General features: G+C 42.4%; 1 protein-coding gene across 1 annotated transcript in view; it reads left to right on the top strand.

The window, feature by feature from the left end:
* LOC127584756 (calcium-activated potassium channel subunit alpha-1-like) overlaps nucleotides 1-14,540 on the top strand; it is a 779,405-nt gene that overhangs the window by 426,113 nt on the left and 338,752 nt on the right. The window contains 1 exon segment of the mRNA XM_052041687.1: nucleotides 10,972-11,065. Coding sequence (XP_051897647.1) covers nucleotides 10,972-11,065 — 94 coding nt within the window.

The raw sequence follows: 14,540 nt of genomic DNA, 5'->3' as shown, positions 1-14,540 counted from the left end.
GCTGCTGGGGATGATGGACTGGGAGAGGATGCTGATGTTGGTTCACTTATCCTGCCAGTGAATTCTGTGGAGATAGTGTTGGTGGTACCTCTCTAATGCATTAAGGTGCCTGCTGTAGGTCATCCACACATTAGAAACAATCAAGAGGGCAGGGACCACTGCTGGAACATGGGTTTTGTGCTGAGTTTGATGTTGTTTGAGGTTGTGCTGGGCTATTGGCAGTGGTAGTGGATTTTATCATTGATGTCTGCCTTCAATAAGATCTGACTCCAATGATATGGGAAATGGTACCCATGCAATTTAGTCTCTTTTTACTCTTCCTACCAAAGTGTAGTACTTTGTGATTTTTCTGAAGTAAACTTTATCTGCTCCTTCTGTCAGCCGATCTATGCCTTCTCTAAAATTACCCTCCTCATTGTTTTCCACACGTCCATGCTTGGTGTTGTAATTGAATTTTAACGATTGGGATCCTTCTCACTTGCAAAATGCTTCACCTGTTCACTTTGAGCTGATCAGCATTGACCTTGTAACCAGTCTTCTCCCATCTGCCGATGCATTGACAGTTGTCATTTAGCTAGTTAGCTGGGTGCCTCCTTGACTTTGCTTCATCCATATCCAGTGGGTAATCTTCTCTAAATTGTTACATTTCTGGGAATGTGGTGGTTTTAAGGGTTTCCTGCTTTTTGTTGCACTTTGTAAGGTCTGGCTCTTCAGATCTTGTCATTTCTATTTCTAACTTAGCCATCATAATTTGATCTTGGGTGACCGCTTCGTCGAGCACCTTCGCTCCGTCCGCCGCGACAGCCAGGACCTCCCGGTGGCCAGCCACTTCAGTTCCACATCCCGCTCCCATACTGACATATCTATCCAGACGCAGGTTGGAGGAACAACATCTCATATTCCGCCTTGGGAGTCTCCATCCTGATGGCCTCAACGTCGACTTCTCTAACTTTTAGTAACCCCACCCCTTCTTTTTCTTCCCCCCATCTCCCCCCCCATCCTTTGTCTTCCCTTATTCCTGTGGCTCCCTTCCCCTGCCTTGATGATCTGCTCATCTCCTCTCCTCCCCTCCCCCCATCCTTTATTCCATGGTCCACTGCCCTCTCCTACCGGATTCCTTCTTCTTCAGCCCTTTGCCTCTTCTGCCTATCACCTCTCACCTACCTTCCCCCTCTCACCTGGACTCACCTATCACCTGCCTGCGTGTACTCCTTCCCCTCCCCCAAGCTTCTTATTCTGGCTTCTGGCTTCTGCCCTCTTCCTTTCCAGTCCTGATGAAGGGTCTCAGCCCAAAACGTCAACTGTTTATTTCCTTCCACGGATGCTGCCTGACCTGCTGAGTTCCTCCAGCACTGTTTGTGTGTTACTCCAGATTCCAGCATCTGCAGAATTTCTTGTGTCTCTGTTGATCTTGTTCCAACCATCTTTTTCTGCAAAGTTGAATTTGATGTCTGCAGATCCTTCATGATTCAACTTCCTTACTCCCTGACTTTTTCACTGCTCTGTGTGCTCTCTCCATGTGTTTGAAGTAATTGATATGCCCAAACCAATAAATCCCTATGGATTAACACTTATATACTGGTTATGTTGCTCTGATAGTAATTAATGATCTGGAGATGTGTGTGAATCCCACTACGATAGCTAGGAAACTTAAATTCAGTGAAAGGAATAAATCTGGAATAAACAGCAAATACCTATAATGGTGGCTGTGAAATTGCTCAACTCTTGTAAAAACTCATCTAGAACATGGCTATCCTGGAGGGAAGGAAGTCTTATTTTTCTGGTCTGATCCATGTGCAACCTGGAACCCATGGTATTTGCAACAAACCAATTAAATGCTCTCTACGTGGCCCAGCAAGCCAGTCAAGCAACTAAATTAGGACGCTCACCAATCCTTTCACAAGGGGAGTTATTGGTATTGTTTTACAATTGTCACATGTACTGAGATACAGTGAAAAGTTGGGGACAGTCAATAGATGCTAGCCTTTCGAGTGATAACCAAGTCCCATGAATGAATTGAAACTGCTGCACAAGGACACCATAGAACAGAAATTGGCTTTTTTTCTCTTGCCATTTCTGTTCACGTGGACCTTCATAACCTTTGCTCCACTTAATATTTGTAGGCTAGAAAATAGGGATTGGTTAGAGGCTGTGAATAAGTCATTTTATATCCCACAGGCATCTACACCTCAGTGCTTTTGTACTTATGTTTATTGATAGCAGGGCACATATCTTGCTTTGGAAAGGACTTAGTCCATTTAAGTGCTGAAGCCCTCAATGAATCATAGAATGCTGCAGCCAGTTGGTGCCCCACACCTTTGCTATTCTATTAGTCCAATGCACAGTGTGCAGAATAGAGGACCTTGGTCTACTTGCGCATAAATCAAGGCATAACGAGACCACAACTAGCAAAGCATTTGGGATCCTGTTATGCAAACAATCAGTAAACCCTGGTCAGGTGAACATTTGTACAAATGTTGCCCAAAATCCACGTGTCTTGGTTTTTGTGGTGCTGGAGGCACATCAGATTGTTCTCAGCCTGTGGTTGGCTCCATCAGATGAGGTACCACCAGCTACATCTGCAGCACGTATCACCCTAACCCATAATGATCTTCAATTTCCGAGGCCAAGGGTCAGGGGTGATCTTAACCCAGGATGGCACACTCGGTGTCACCTTCAGCTACTGGGCAGCACAGAATTTACATAGCTGATGACAACCTACTCTTTACGTGCACCTTCTTCTAAGCACCCAGCCATGCTGATGTGTGGATATGCCCATGTAGCCCAACTATTGAACTGCAGTGCCCGCACCCCAACACAGAGGGTACAAACTGAGCAATCTGAAGCTCACCTGCCAACTTGCTTGATTCTTTTCCCATCATTTCTTCCTCGATCTACTTACTCTTTCTCAACTGTGGCTTAGGCTTCCGATATACTGAAATAACTTTGATCCTCTGCAAAAGCATGATGTACTGGAAAGGCCATATGCTTTGATTCTGCACATCCCTTCACCCTACCCTGAGCTGTATCTTCTCAGTCTGGCCACACATCTGTCCCTTCACAAGTCCCAATCTATAAGTGGAGCTCTGAATAATTATGTCACGGGTTGCCCCAGAAAATTTGAGTGCATTCAGTGTTCTGGTGAACCTTCTACTAGATCTCACCAATCAAGAACTGGCACCATAATATAAAGACTCTTGAAATTTCTTTTCTCCTCTGCATCATTCAGTCAGGTCCCGATGTTATGGAATTTCTTAAACTGAGATCTTGAAGCTTGCTCCGTGTTTCCCTGAGGATGAGCCTCCTTGATTTTACCATGTGCTGCTCACTGAAGAGTGACCAGCTTTTAAAGCTTTGCAACTCTTAACCAAAATATTTCACTAACAAATTATTTCAAAACAAAGTTTTCAATTAGCTAAACTGTGTGTACACACCAACTAAAACTTGAAACTGTAGCGGCTGCTACCGCGGAATGAACACAAGACGCGAGTCGTAGAGTTTCAGAACAGAACTGGTTTATTTTCCCGCCTTACGCGGGCCTTTTAAGGGAGACTGTTCCCGCCCAATGCAACCGGCAATGACGTATATGCTACGTCATCAAGTCTTTCCCGCACGCGGGTTCTCCCCGTCGCTCGGGGAAGACGAAGGCCCGCCGCCATCTTGGGCCTCGCCACTCCGACGCCGTGCGACCCGACTGCCGAGCCGGTTCGCTTACCCGGATGGTGAGTCGCTACAAAACATTACCTATTGACTCAGCTCTGACATGGAAGAAAGTGCTACTTTGAAAAATTGCCCCTCTGTCCCAAGCATTGGGTATAGTTGCTAATGGGATGGTCAGTAAATGCTGGTCTGCCAGCACGCCCACATCTCAAGAAATGAAAATATGAACAAAACATTTAGAACTAAGCTCAAACAAATTGGGAACTAGTTGAATTTATTTTTTCCCATGGAATGGGGCCAACTGATTTCACCTCCTCTTGGTCTGGTACAGCATGTTATCTGTTGACATGTGAATCAAGGGTGCTGCTTGTTCTGCCCTGGAGATATCACTATGCTTTCAACTACAACCAAGGCGTGACGTACAGATAGGTGGGCAGTGTGTTTGGATTTGCCACATTGTCCTTTGTTGGATTACATGGATCACTGGAACCTGCTCAATTTTGTGATTATAATCATCTCCTTTTCTGATTCTTGAACATCTTTTAAGTTTAACTTCTGGAGTAATCTCATTATATTTTAGTTTTATATTTGAATATACAAGTAATTATTTATAAAGTTAGAGATGTTTTTCAGTTGTTAAAAATGTAGATAGGATTCTGACTAAAGTGTAAAAACTGGATTATTGAAGGGTACATATTTCACTTCAGAGGTGCAGTTCTCGCTTCTTTAGTCTAGAGCACTCTGTGGTACCATGGCTGCTTAGTTCTTCCATGTTTTTCAAGGAATGTTCTCCCTGAGACTTTGGCAAGTCTGCTGTAGTTTCACTCCCTCTTCCTGTGCAGCCCTGCTCTCCTGCAGAGTTCTAATTAACTCTGGGACAGGGTGCACAGATGCTCTGTCATGCACGTACTGCCCACCTCTCCTTGAACCAAGACCATGATCAAACTTCGGTTTTCTGTTTAACACACTCCCTGCTCCCTTTATTCACACTGAGTTATTGTTTTATCTGTTGATTTGCTGCTATTTTCAGTGCTCAGGTTGCTGTTGTAATCAGGGTCCAGGTGGGTCACTAAACGGTTGTGTGTAGCATCCAATATTTGAAGGATCGTACAAATTCTATCTGGCATCTGTTCAGGATCAGATACACTGTTAGGATCTTTAAATTCTTTAATAACTTTCCATTGCATTCTGGCACTCATCTCAATAGCTTCTTTACAAAGTTGAAGCTCTCCATTTAGTTACTGACTCTTTGGTGCCAGTGATCTATCATATATAGCAGAAAAGTTTGGTGTGTATTCTGATCTGTCTCACTTACTGAAAGTTGCCAACAAGTGCATTTGTCTCATGGGGAGAAGACTTGAGTTTGAGGCACAGCAGCCTTCCCTCCTACAGAGAACCAACTTGAGCTTTTTATCTGCAATTAATGTCAGCTGTCAGATTTTCCATTTTCTTCAGGTCAGCCTGTGCTTCATTCAAAAGCCAAGGCTCCAAACCTCATCTAAGGTCATGTTTTGTGCTGGCATTGCTCTAGGGAGTTGGAAGCACATATTGGCCAGTCAGTCACCAGCCAATTCCTCCAGTAAATTTCGGGGCTGATCTATGGCCCAACCCAATTGATCCATGCCCTCCTTCTTTGCATTTAGTCTTTGAACTTTTGAAATGACTTTGCCGCAATAGCAGCACAGTATTAGATAGTGGGGACACGACATTAGACACTGGGACCATGAAAGGGACCACTGGACGTTGGCAGCATGGCAATGGACACTGAAAGCATGGCAATGGACATTGAAAGCGTAGTGTTGAACACTCCAAGCGCAGTGTTAGAAACTGAGAGCGTAGCAGGAGACACTGGGAGCACCGTGGTAAATATTGAGAGCAGAGTATTAGATACTGCATGGTGTTAGACATGGTATTAGGTATTGGCAGTGCAGTACTAGACATTAGGAGCATGGTATCAGATGTTGGCAACGTGGTATTAGATACTGGAAGCACAATGTTGAACACTGGGAGCATAGTTTTGGAAATGGGAGCAGTTTTGGTTAATAGGAGCAGTTTTGGATACTGGGAGCACTATATTAGACACTAGGAGCATGATATTAGATGTTGGGTGCACAGTAGTAGACACTGGGAGCATGGTATTAGAAATTGAGAATGACCCTGACAGCAGCTGGGGACTCATTCCCTCCGATCCCACTTCCATAATCGAGGATAAGGAGTGTCCTGTGTACTTCGACGCACCATCTCTCCGTCCTGAACAGGGGCATTGGAGGTGCTCGGATGTGTTCCGAACTGTGTATTCCGAACTGTTCCGGATGTATATGGTGATGGTTTCTCTTTGGGCAGCATGGCATAATCTTCCTAGCAAGGCTTTAACAGAAGTATTGCTTGGGAGAGACTGTTACTTGAAACTGTCCTGAAGCTGAGTTCTTAATAGATGTGTAAGCACAACTGGCAGCAGAAAGTATGCAGCTGAATTTCCTGAGTGATATAAAATGGCTGTTGTAACATTTGCATCAATCCAAAGTGCGTTTTCAATCTCGTAAAGCTGAAATAACCAGTGGAGGTGCAGAACATAATTTGTAGGAACTGGTCTCTGGGGTTCAAACTCTTTGAAGGACAGCCCTCGCTGTGTGTCAGGGCGAGAGACATTCCCTCCAGTGGCGAGTTGGCCTCATTGATTCATTCACACTTTCTACAGGGCAGTCTTTTTCAGCCCATGTATTTCAAAGAGGAAAATAACCTAGAAGTTAAAGGAAACTCATGCTGGCACATTCCGAAGGAAAGCCTGAAAGGAAGGATGATATTTTTGGAGAATTCTTTCATTTTAGATCAGCAGCTGGCTCTGTTTTTCTGTGTAGATTCAGTATTTGATATCTCTCTAACATCTGCTTCAGATGAATACAAAACCTCATAGGAGTGAATGCAGCAGAGTCACCAAGGAGGTAACTGAGGCCAAAAGGGATAAATGGTGCAAGTTTGTAGAACATGGAACAGTACTGCCCAGGAACAGGCCCTTTGGCCCACAATGTCTGTGCCGACCATGATGCCAATTTAAACTAATCTCATTTAGTTTTAATTTCCCTGAATTTGGCAGATTGTGGGATGTTCCACTCAGGATAATTAACCAAAGGTAAAGAAATTCAAACATGGTAATGAAAATAAAACACGATTTCCTTTGATGAGGAAATGGGGCGCAGACTTAAACGTGGGTCCAGGGAATTCAGCAGTGTCTTTGAAAAAGACTCCATCACTCCAGAGCTGTAGAAATCTCTCATGGTATTTTCTGAAAGGCTGTGGATGGTGGGAGTCAGTTTAACCTTTGCAGGATTGAAATCAATGAAGTTCTTGTGAGGTGAAGATATTGAAGAGTATTTGGCGGCACAGTGGCCCAGATGGTATCTCACAGTGCGAGAGACCTGGATTCAATCCTGACCCCGGGTCCTGTCTGTGTGGAGTTTGCATGTTCTCCCTGTGACTGCGTAGGTTTCCTCCTGGTGCTCTGGTTCCTTCCCACACCCCAAAGACATGCAGGTTAATTGGCTGCTGTGAATTGCACCTAGTGTGTGGAATCTGGGGGAAGATGATACAATGTAGGGAGAATGGGATTAGTGTAGGATTAGTGTAAATGGGTGGATAATGGCTGGTGAGGACGTAGTGGGCTGAAGGGCCTGTTTCTGTGCTGTATCTCTCTTTCTATGACTCTATGATGAAGCAAATGGGATTAAGGCACAGCCTAATCTAATCGAATGTTAGGCCAGGTCTGAGGGCTAAATACCCTCTTTATTTTTGTCTTCCATTGTTCCACAACTGCAAGTAAACATACACTCAAATACTTCTGGGATTGTACCATATGTTCTTACAGCAAGAAAAATTACAATAGGAGAGATGGTCCTGATAGCTTGAAATGAAAATCACACAGAATAAGCCTTTTGGAACTGGTTTTGGAAAAGCTGCTCATAGTTATATTTCATGGTTTACTTCAATGCTTCCATAATATGGATGACTTTTAATTTGGACCCTGTTTAATCTTTTGAAAAGAGATTGCTGTCAGCCCCAATTTTAGCTGTTAGAATCATTTCTGCCTTCTCGACAAGTACAGACTGTTTGTCTTCAGTGAAAAGTTTACACTGAAATGCAAAGCAGTCAGTAACTGCAACAGTAATATCTCTCTGAGATGTGTTGCTCTAATCAATTTGATGGCTGGCTGAGTCTTCACCCCTCTGCACAAAGTTAATTTAAGATAACAAAAAATCTGCAGAAACCTTATCCTTTTGGTTTTATCAGTCCTTTAAGCGAAGCAATAAAATCACAGTAAATACTTTTAGGATTGTGTCATAGGTTCTTATAGGAAGAAACACTAATATAACAGAGATGGTCTAGACAGCCTGAAAAAAAAATCACACTGAACCATTCCTAATATTTTTATCGTTACCATGCAGAATGTTATTTCCTGATAAATTGTGATATCAAGCTACTACTTTAGTTATTTTCACTGTGGCACCGGTTGTTTGCATTTAGCTGATGAAAGTCACAGTACATGTAATCACACTGAACTTAAGAGGTATTTTGAATGTGTTTTCCTTCAGTTCCTAGCTTGCCAGTGAACCTATCGAACCCCAGAAATGAATAGACTGACTTTTTTGAGATGAAAAATACATCTGATTTAATCAATTTTCAATGCTGTTTAATTAAAAAAAAGTTTGTTTGCTCAGTGTCAGTCAGAAGCATTCTAGTAGATTTGGAAAAATGGAAGAAGCTTGGTTATTTTACCCATCTTTTGAAACACTTGTGGTGCAGTGTGTAGGTTGACATGAGAGCATGTTCTTTACAGATTACAGTCGGCAGCTTCTGAGGTTCTCTTCCCCAGCTGTATTATTCCCACTGCTGATCGTCACGCCTTTGCACTGATTTTGTCAGTATGTAATCTCTACTGTAATTAAACATGCATCAAAAACATCAGTCATTTTTGGTGAATTTAAGTGCTTCCCTTTAGCACCTCAAATTCACATAATACAACTCGTGAGACATTGTCGCCTTTTGTGTTTTCCAAAATAAAATCTATTATTAGTATGACGGCTCATTTCTCTGGTCACTGCAACCTTCTGTACCTTATGAGATTAGATTTTATATTGCATTCTGGTCTGTCAGTGCAAGTGTTTTCATGCATGTTGTTGGAGACTCAGCTACCTTGCATGTTGTTGGAGTGCAGAACAATTACTGAACTGGTGACACAAATCCAGACTCTCTCTCAAAGGCTTTGCACAAATCCTTTTTTTGTTTCTCTTTTCCTCCCCACATTTTAATCCCTGAACTGATAGTTTTAAAATGTCAATAATTAATTAAGAAGTGACTGAACAGGATATATCTTTTCTACATAACACTCTACCATTAGTAAATATCGTTTTCTTTTTGACTATAACGTTCTTTCTCTTGATAAGGGTTTTCCTGCGAACCGTCATAGTTCAGTGACATTCCCCTTGCCTCCCTTTTAGCCTTTCTTCCCTTAGACTACAGCAGCTTCATGGGTTGACTGTTATTCAGCAGATTTAATGTGGTCTGCTGCACTGTCTATAAATTCACAGTCTGCTATATTTAGCAAACATATTTTGGCATTTGCTGGTATGACAATAGGAGCAGAGTCATACTTGTTATGGATGCAAAGCGATCTTCAAAAGCTTTGTTTTTTTAACCAGGCATCTAACACAGGAAGCACATTACAGATTTCCACAACCAAGCAACCCGGGACTCTGAATATTGATTGTGTTTTATCTTAAAGGGGTATTTCTCCATCTTGGGGAAATACCAGAGAAAAAATATAGACTGATATGTCATATGGATTGGTAGATCCACTTGTAAAATATCTTAAAGCAGCATCTGTACTTTGAGGTGACATGTAGTTGACTTCATGGGCTGCAAAACAGTCCTGAAGTACAAGGTGCTGCTCAGGGTCAATTTAAAACTGACTAATGTGCCAGTTGCTTAAACCAAATCCGAAGCAACTCTGAACTATAATTATTTACAGCATTAGACTTGTAGGTCTTCAAGTGTAGGCCAAGTTAAGCACCTTTGCAGTAGGTTAATCTTACCTTGTGCACTGGCTGTTCATTTCCTACTGTGAGGTACCTCACATCCAATGGGAGTTCCAGCACTGTGTGTAAAATTGCCATGCACCAGTGAATGAGCTGACTCCAGGGAGTAGATGGAGAAAAAAAATCCTAATTTTGAATAAAAAATGGGAAATATTAGAAACTTACAGCACTGGGGAAGGAGAAATGTCAAATGGTATGTTGGCTCAAGTCCTTCGTCAGAGCTGTGCAATGCTGGCCTCTTCCAGCATCTTTTATTAAATGCTTCCAACCCTGGTGTTTAATTTCTTTATTTGCATTATATATCTGCTATGCATACTTAAAACATGCATAATCTGTCTAGTTCCAGAAGGCAAATAAAGCACTGAAAATGTACCACATTTTCAGCATTTGATCATAAAATATTTTTATAATGATGGAATTCTATGCAGTTAAAACATCACATCAACTTGGAAGTGACTATCATTTGCATGTAGAGCTATTGTTTGGATACTTTTAAAACTTGCATTACTTTGAAGAGCCCTCTTCTATAATTTACTAGCCTGCAACTCATGGATAGACAAGTAAATGTAAATGTTTCTGAAGAGTAAAGTATAAGAGTGTTGCAATTCTAATTTTGTTTGTTTGAATTGCATGTGTTACAAATACACACATCAATAACTGGTGCCTGATACGATTACACAAGAAGAGATTCTCTATTTTAGCACTCGCTATGGCTGCTTCTCATATGGAGAAAAGCAATGCTGCATGAATTTAGTAACCCTTAAAGCACTGCTAAAACTCCTTGCACTTCTATAAAGATTTAATATATTTGTGTTTTACAGCATGCCACTTTAAGTGTGTGCTACAGTGAACAGATTGTCCATGCTTACGTATCATGGTAATTCTTAAAATGACTTTTAAGTATTCAGTTCTTTAAGGGTTAATCAAGGACCAACAAAGTTCTGAATGATATCTGCTTTGTACTCTTTTGTTTTTGCATGTCCTTTTTTTACAGCAAATCCCATGTATTCCTGATGCATTATCGGTATTCCCTGATATCGGATGCTCTCTCCTCGTGTATGCCTAATATGAAAAGAACGGTTTACATGGAAAATTGCAGGGATAAAGACTCTTGCTATTCAGGAGTGTAATGAGGACTGAAAATGTTTCATTGTGGCTTATATTTTCTTTGTGTTGTGTTGTTCTGATTCAAACTAAACCTTCCTTTCCTGTGTTTTACTAGCCCAATAGAATCCTGCCAGAATTTCTACGATGATTTCACATTACAGATTGACATGGCATTCAACGTATTCTTCCTCCTGTACTTCGGACTGCGGGTGAGAATTAAGTTAATAGAATTAAATTGTATTTAAAATGTGATCATACAACTGGCTTTTTGATTTTAGTTCAGGAAGTATTTTATTTCCAGTTTTTTGATGAAATCTCCTGACACGATGATCTGTATAGCTAGATATTTATGAGTAAATATATTTTATATATTAACATTCTCGATGCTTCCTGTTTGTAACGGCTATTTCCTGTTGTCATGATCCAGCAAGATTTTTGTGACAAGCATTCCAACCTGTGTTATAATGGGAACAAGAGCATCTATTTGTCAAGAAGCTGTTGCTGTAACACCTGTTATTCAGACCTTCCTGGCACTGGGGATGCTGTGATACAAGTTGCCCTGATTTTCCCCATTGTGACAGATAGCTGAAATACCTACTAGTTCCTCCAAATAATTGTGACCAAAGGCAGCAGATTAGCTGTTGGATCCACAATCCAATGTCCGTATTACATCTAAGGAAGCCTCTAACCATTTACAGGAAATAGCCCATCATTAGTATCAGAATTACTCTAAGTGCATTTACCCTACATTTGTGCTTTTGTCCAATGTTATGACCTTGAACTGATGAACCAAACTACCCATGAACTCCCCTTAACAGCAGCATGCAAACTGTGGAACGAAGTGTAATGCTCCCATGTTTTGGCTCAGTCCGCTGACCTGGTGTGAACAATGTGACAGGAGTTCGCCCGCTGCTTCAATTGTAAGATGCCTTTCCTTATTTGTTACGCTATTGTTGCATTCCAAAATAGGGTATCTGGCTTCCTTGTTAGGTGCAGGCACACTGTTAACAGGGCACACCGGGGAGAAAAATGTTCCAGCACAATGCTTTGCATGAGTCTAGTTGCAATCCTAGTCAGATCCAGTGGCTGTGTCTCCTGTGAATCCACCTGTGTGTCTCCTATGTCCCAGCTCTACAGTGTATTAGCAATACAGCACTTCTGTTTGCCTGAATCACAAATCTCTGACTCCATAAGTGACTTCCAGCATTGCCCTGCAGTGTTGGGAAGGAGCAGAGGGTGGGAAAGATCAGAAAGGAAGAGGGAGAACAACTCATTGGGAAGAGGTAGGGAGAGTGGAATTGATTGGGAAGTAGCAAGATGATGGGACTGATTGCGAAAGGGAACGAGAGTGGGGTTGATTGGGAAAGGGCTGGGAGAGTGTGACATTGGGAAGGATGGGACTGATTGGGAAGGACAGGGAGAGATGGACTGATTGGCAAATAGCCACAATGCACTGAATGGCTGCTTCTTGTTGATCTCCAGCATTGTTGGAAAATTCAGACCAGATCTGGCTGTGCCAGGCATTCGCAGCACTAGACCGAGTAGGGTGGTGTGCTCATTACAACCGCGTGTCTGCTGCACTTGATCAACATTTATTGTTTCATCCTCAAACAGATCAACGGCATGTCTGGGATCGTCATGTTCATCATGTTTATGGTGATAGTCTGGGCAGGCATGGTAAAACTTGTAAACCCTCTGCGTGGGATTGGCCGAGCTTGGGTCATGTTTGGATTTTATACCGGAGCAGTTCTGCACTTATGAGATAGGACTGGCCACATCCTGAGAAATGTGTCCAAACAGAGATATCTCTCCCCCTCTCCCCCTCCCCCCCCTCTCTCTCTCTCTCTCTCTCTCTCTCTCTCTCTCTCTTTCTCTCTCTTCCCCCCCACCCTCACCCCCAGGAGAATCCCCATTCTGTCTGACAATCCACGTGGGATGGGTTTCCTCTGCTCTTCCCTCCACCACAGCCAGCATCAGAGGTGCCAGGTGCTCGGTGGTATGAGCAGTGTGTTGGGTAGTCCCCCCAGCTGAAGCACTGAACTACTGCAGCCTGCTTTAATCTAGTGCTTGCCCAGACCTTGAAGCCCAACGAGGAACAGTCAAATTCAAAATCAGCAACTTGACTGGGAATGCTTCACACCCCTAAACCAAGTGCCTTAATATGTCCAGTAAGAACTGGAACCAGATGATTCATTTGGTAAACAGTAAATTTGAAGTGTTTCATATCTGAGACTTCCTAGATTGCATTAAAATATTCGAGACACTCTTTCCATATAATTTCTCTGGTACAGTCAACTCATCTCAGTTTGTGCTATTAATGGAATTGGTTCATCTCAGGCTTCATCACTTTTGGCTTAAATTGCAAATGGAGATTTTGTTCTATAAATGGATTAAAAAAAACATCCCAGTTTATAACTCAAAATGATGCAGAACAGCCACATATTTCTTTTCAGAATGAACAGTGTAGCAGCTGCATTGTGACAGCAAACCCTCCCCTTCCCGCTCCCTCTCAGAATGTTAATATGCTTACGTTCATAAACAAAGGATGACCTTGCTCATCATTTGCATAATCATGATACAAACCCTGCACACAAAAAAATCCTTCATGTTTGATCGGCGCTGGCTGTGTGTCTTAATATTTGTTATCTTCAGGGCAGGCACAGTATTTTCTTCAAGATTCTTTTTGTCCTCTAGACAAAAGAAATCTAATTCTATTGACGTTTATGCTTATTCCAAGTGAGAAGGGGCTTGGGCCCTTGTTTCACAGAATGTGGCCAGTGCTGAGCATGGGTTGGCTCAGGTATAAAACTAAAACATGATCCGACCTCGGCCAATCCGAGCCTGAAGACTTGTTGTTTTCCCCGTACCCGACCAAACTGTCACCAGAGATGTAAAAATTTCAGATATGCTTTTGATTTGTTTGAGGATGAAGTATCAGTCCACAGCAGAGGACAGATGTGGCAAATCATCCTGACCTGGGAACAGTACTGGGAACAGCACATTGTACGGTTCCCTTATACGATGAGATGGACTATGACCTCACGATCTATCTTGTTGTGACCTTGCACCTCGTTGCACTGCACTTTCTCTGTAGCTGTGACACTTTACTCTGTACTGTTATTGTTTTTACCTGTACTACTTCAATGCACTCTGTACTAACTCAATGTAACTGCACTGTGTAATGAATTGACCTGTACAATCGGTATGCAAGACAAGTTTTTCACTGTACCTCGGTACAGGTGACAATAATAAACCAATACCAATACCAAGTACTGGCTTGGCATGGCTTCACCTGGCCTGAATGTTCTATTAGTGTGTACTCCTGATTCCTGTGGCCAGGTCCCATTGTTTCTAGGCTAGAGTCACATCCTGAGACAATCAGTCACTGAGTGTGATTGAGCTCCATCAGTTGGGGAACAGACTGAGAGAGCCGGTAACACGCAGTCTGTCATTTGCTGGACTTATCCTCTCAACTGAACACACAGTGGCTCTGGGTTGGAGGTCTGTGGAAAATTGGAGACCACTCCTTTGAGTGATGTGGTGATATCAACCACATACATCAAACCTTCAAGCCCGGAGTGATGCGCATGCACGTTGATGAGAAATGGCCATAACTGGCCTTCCTTTAAAATCAGTGTGTAGATATAAACTGGGGAGTTTCGGAGAGATAATTTCTTTTATGTT

Source organism: Pristis pectinata, chromosome 30, assembly GCF_009764475.1.
Source record: "Pristis pectinata isolate sPriPec2 chromosome 30, sPriPec2.1.pri, whole genome shotgun sequence".
In the NCBI taxonomy this organism is placed as follows: domain Eukaryota; kingdom Metazoa; phylum Chordata; class Chondrichthyes; order Rhinopristiformes; family Pristidae; genus Pristis; species Pristis pectinata.
This window is presented reverse-complemented; position numbering and strand designations above follow the sequence as displayed.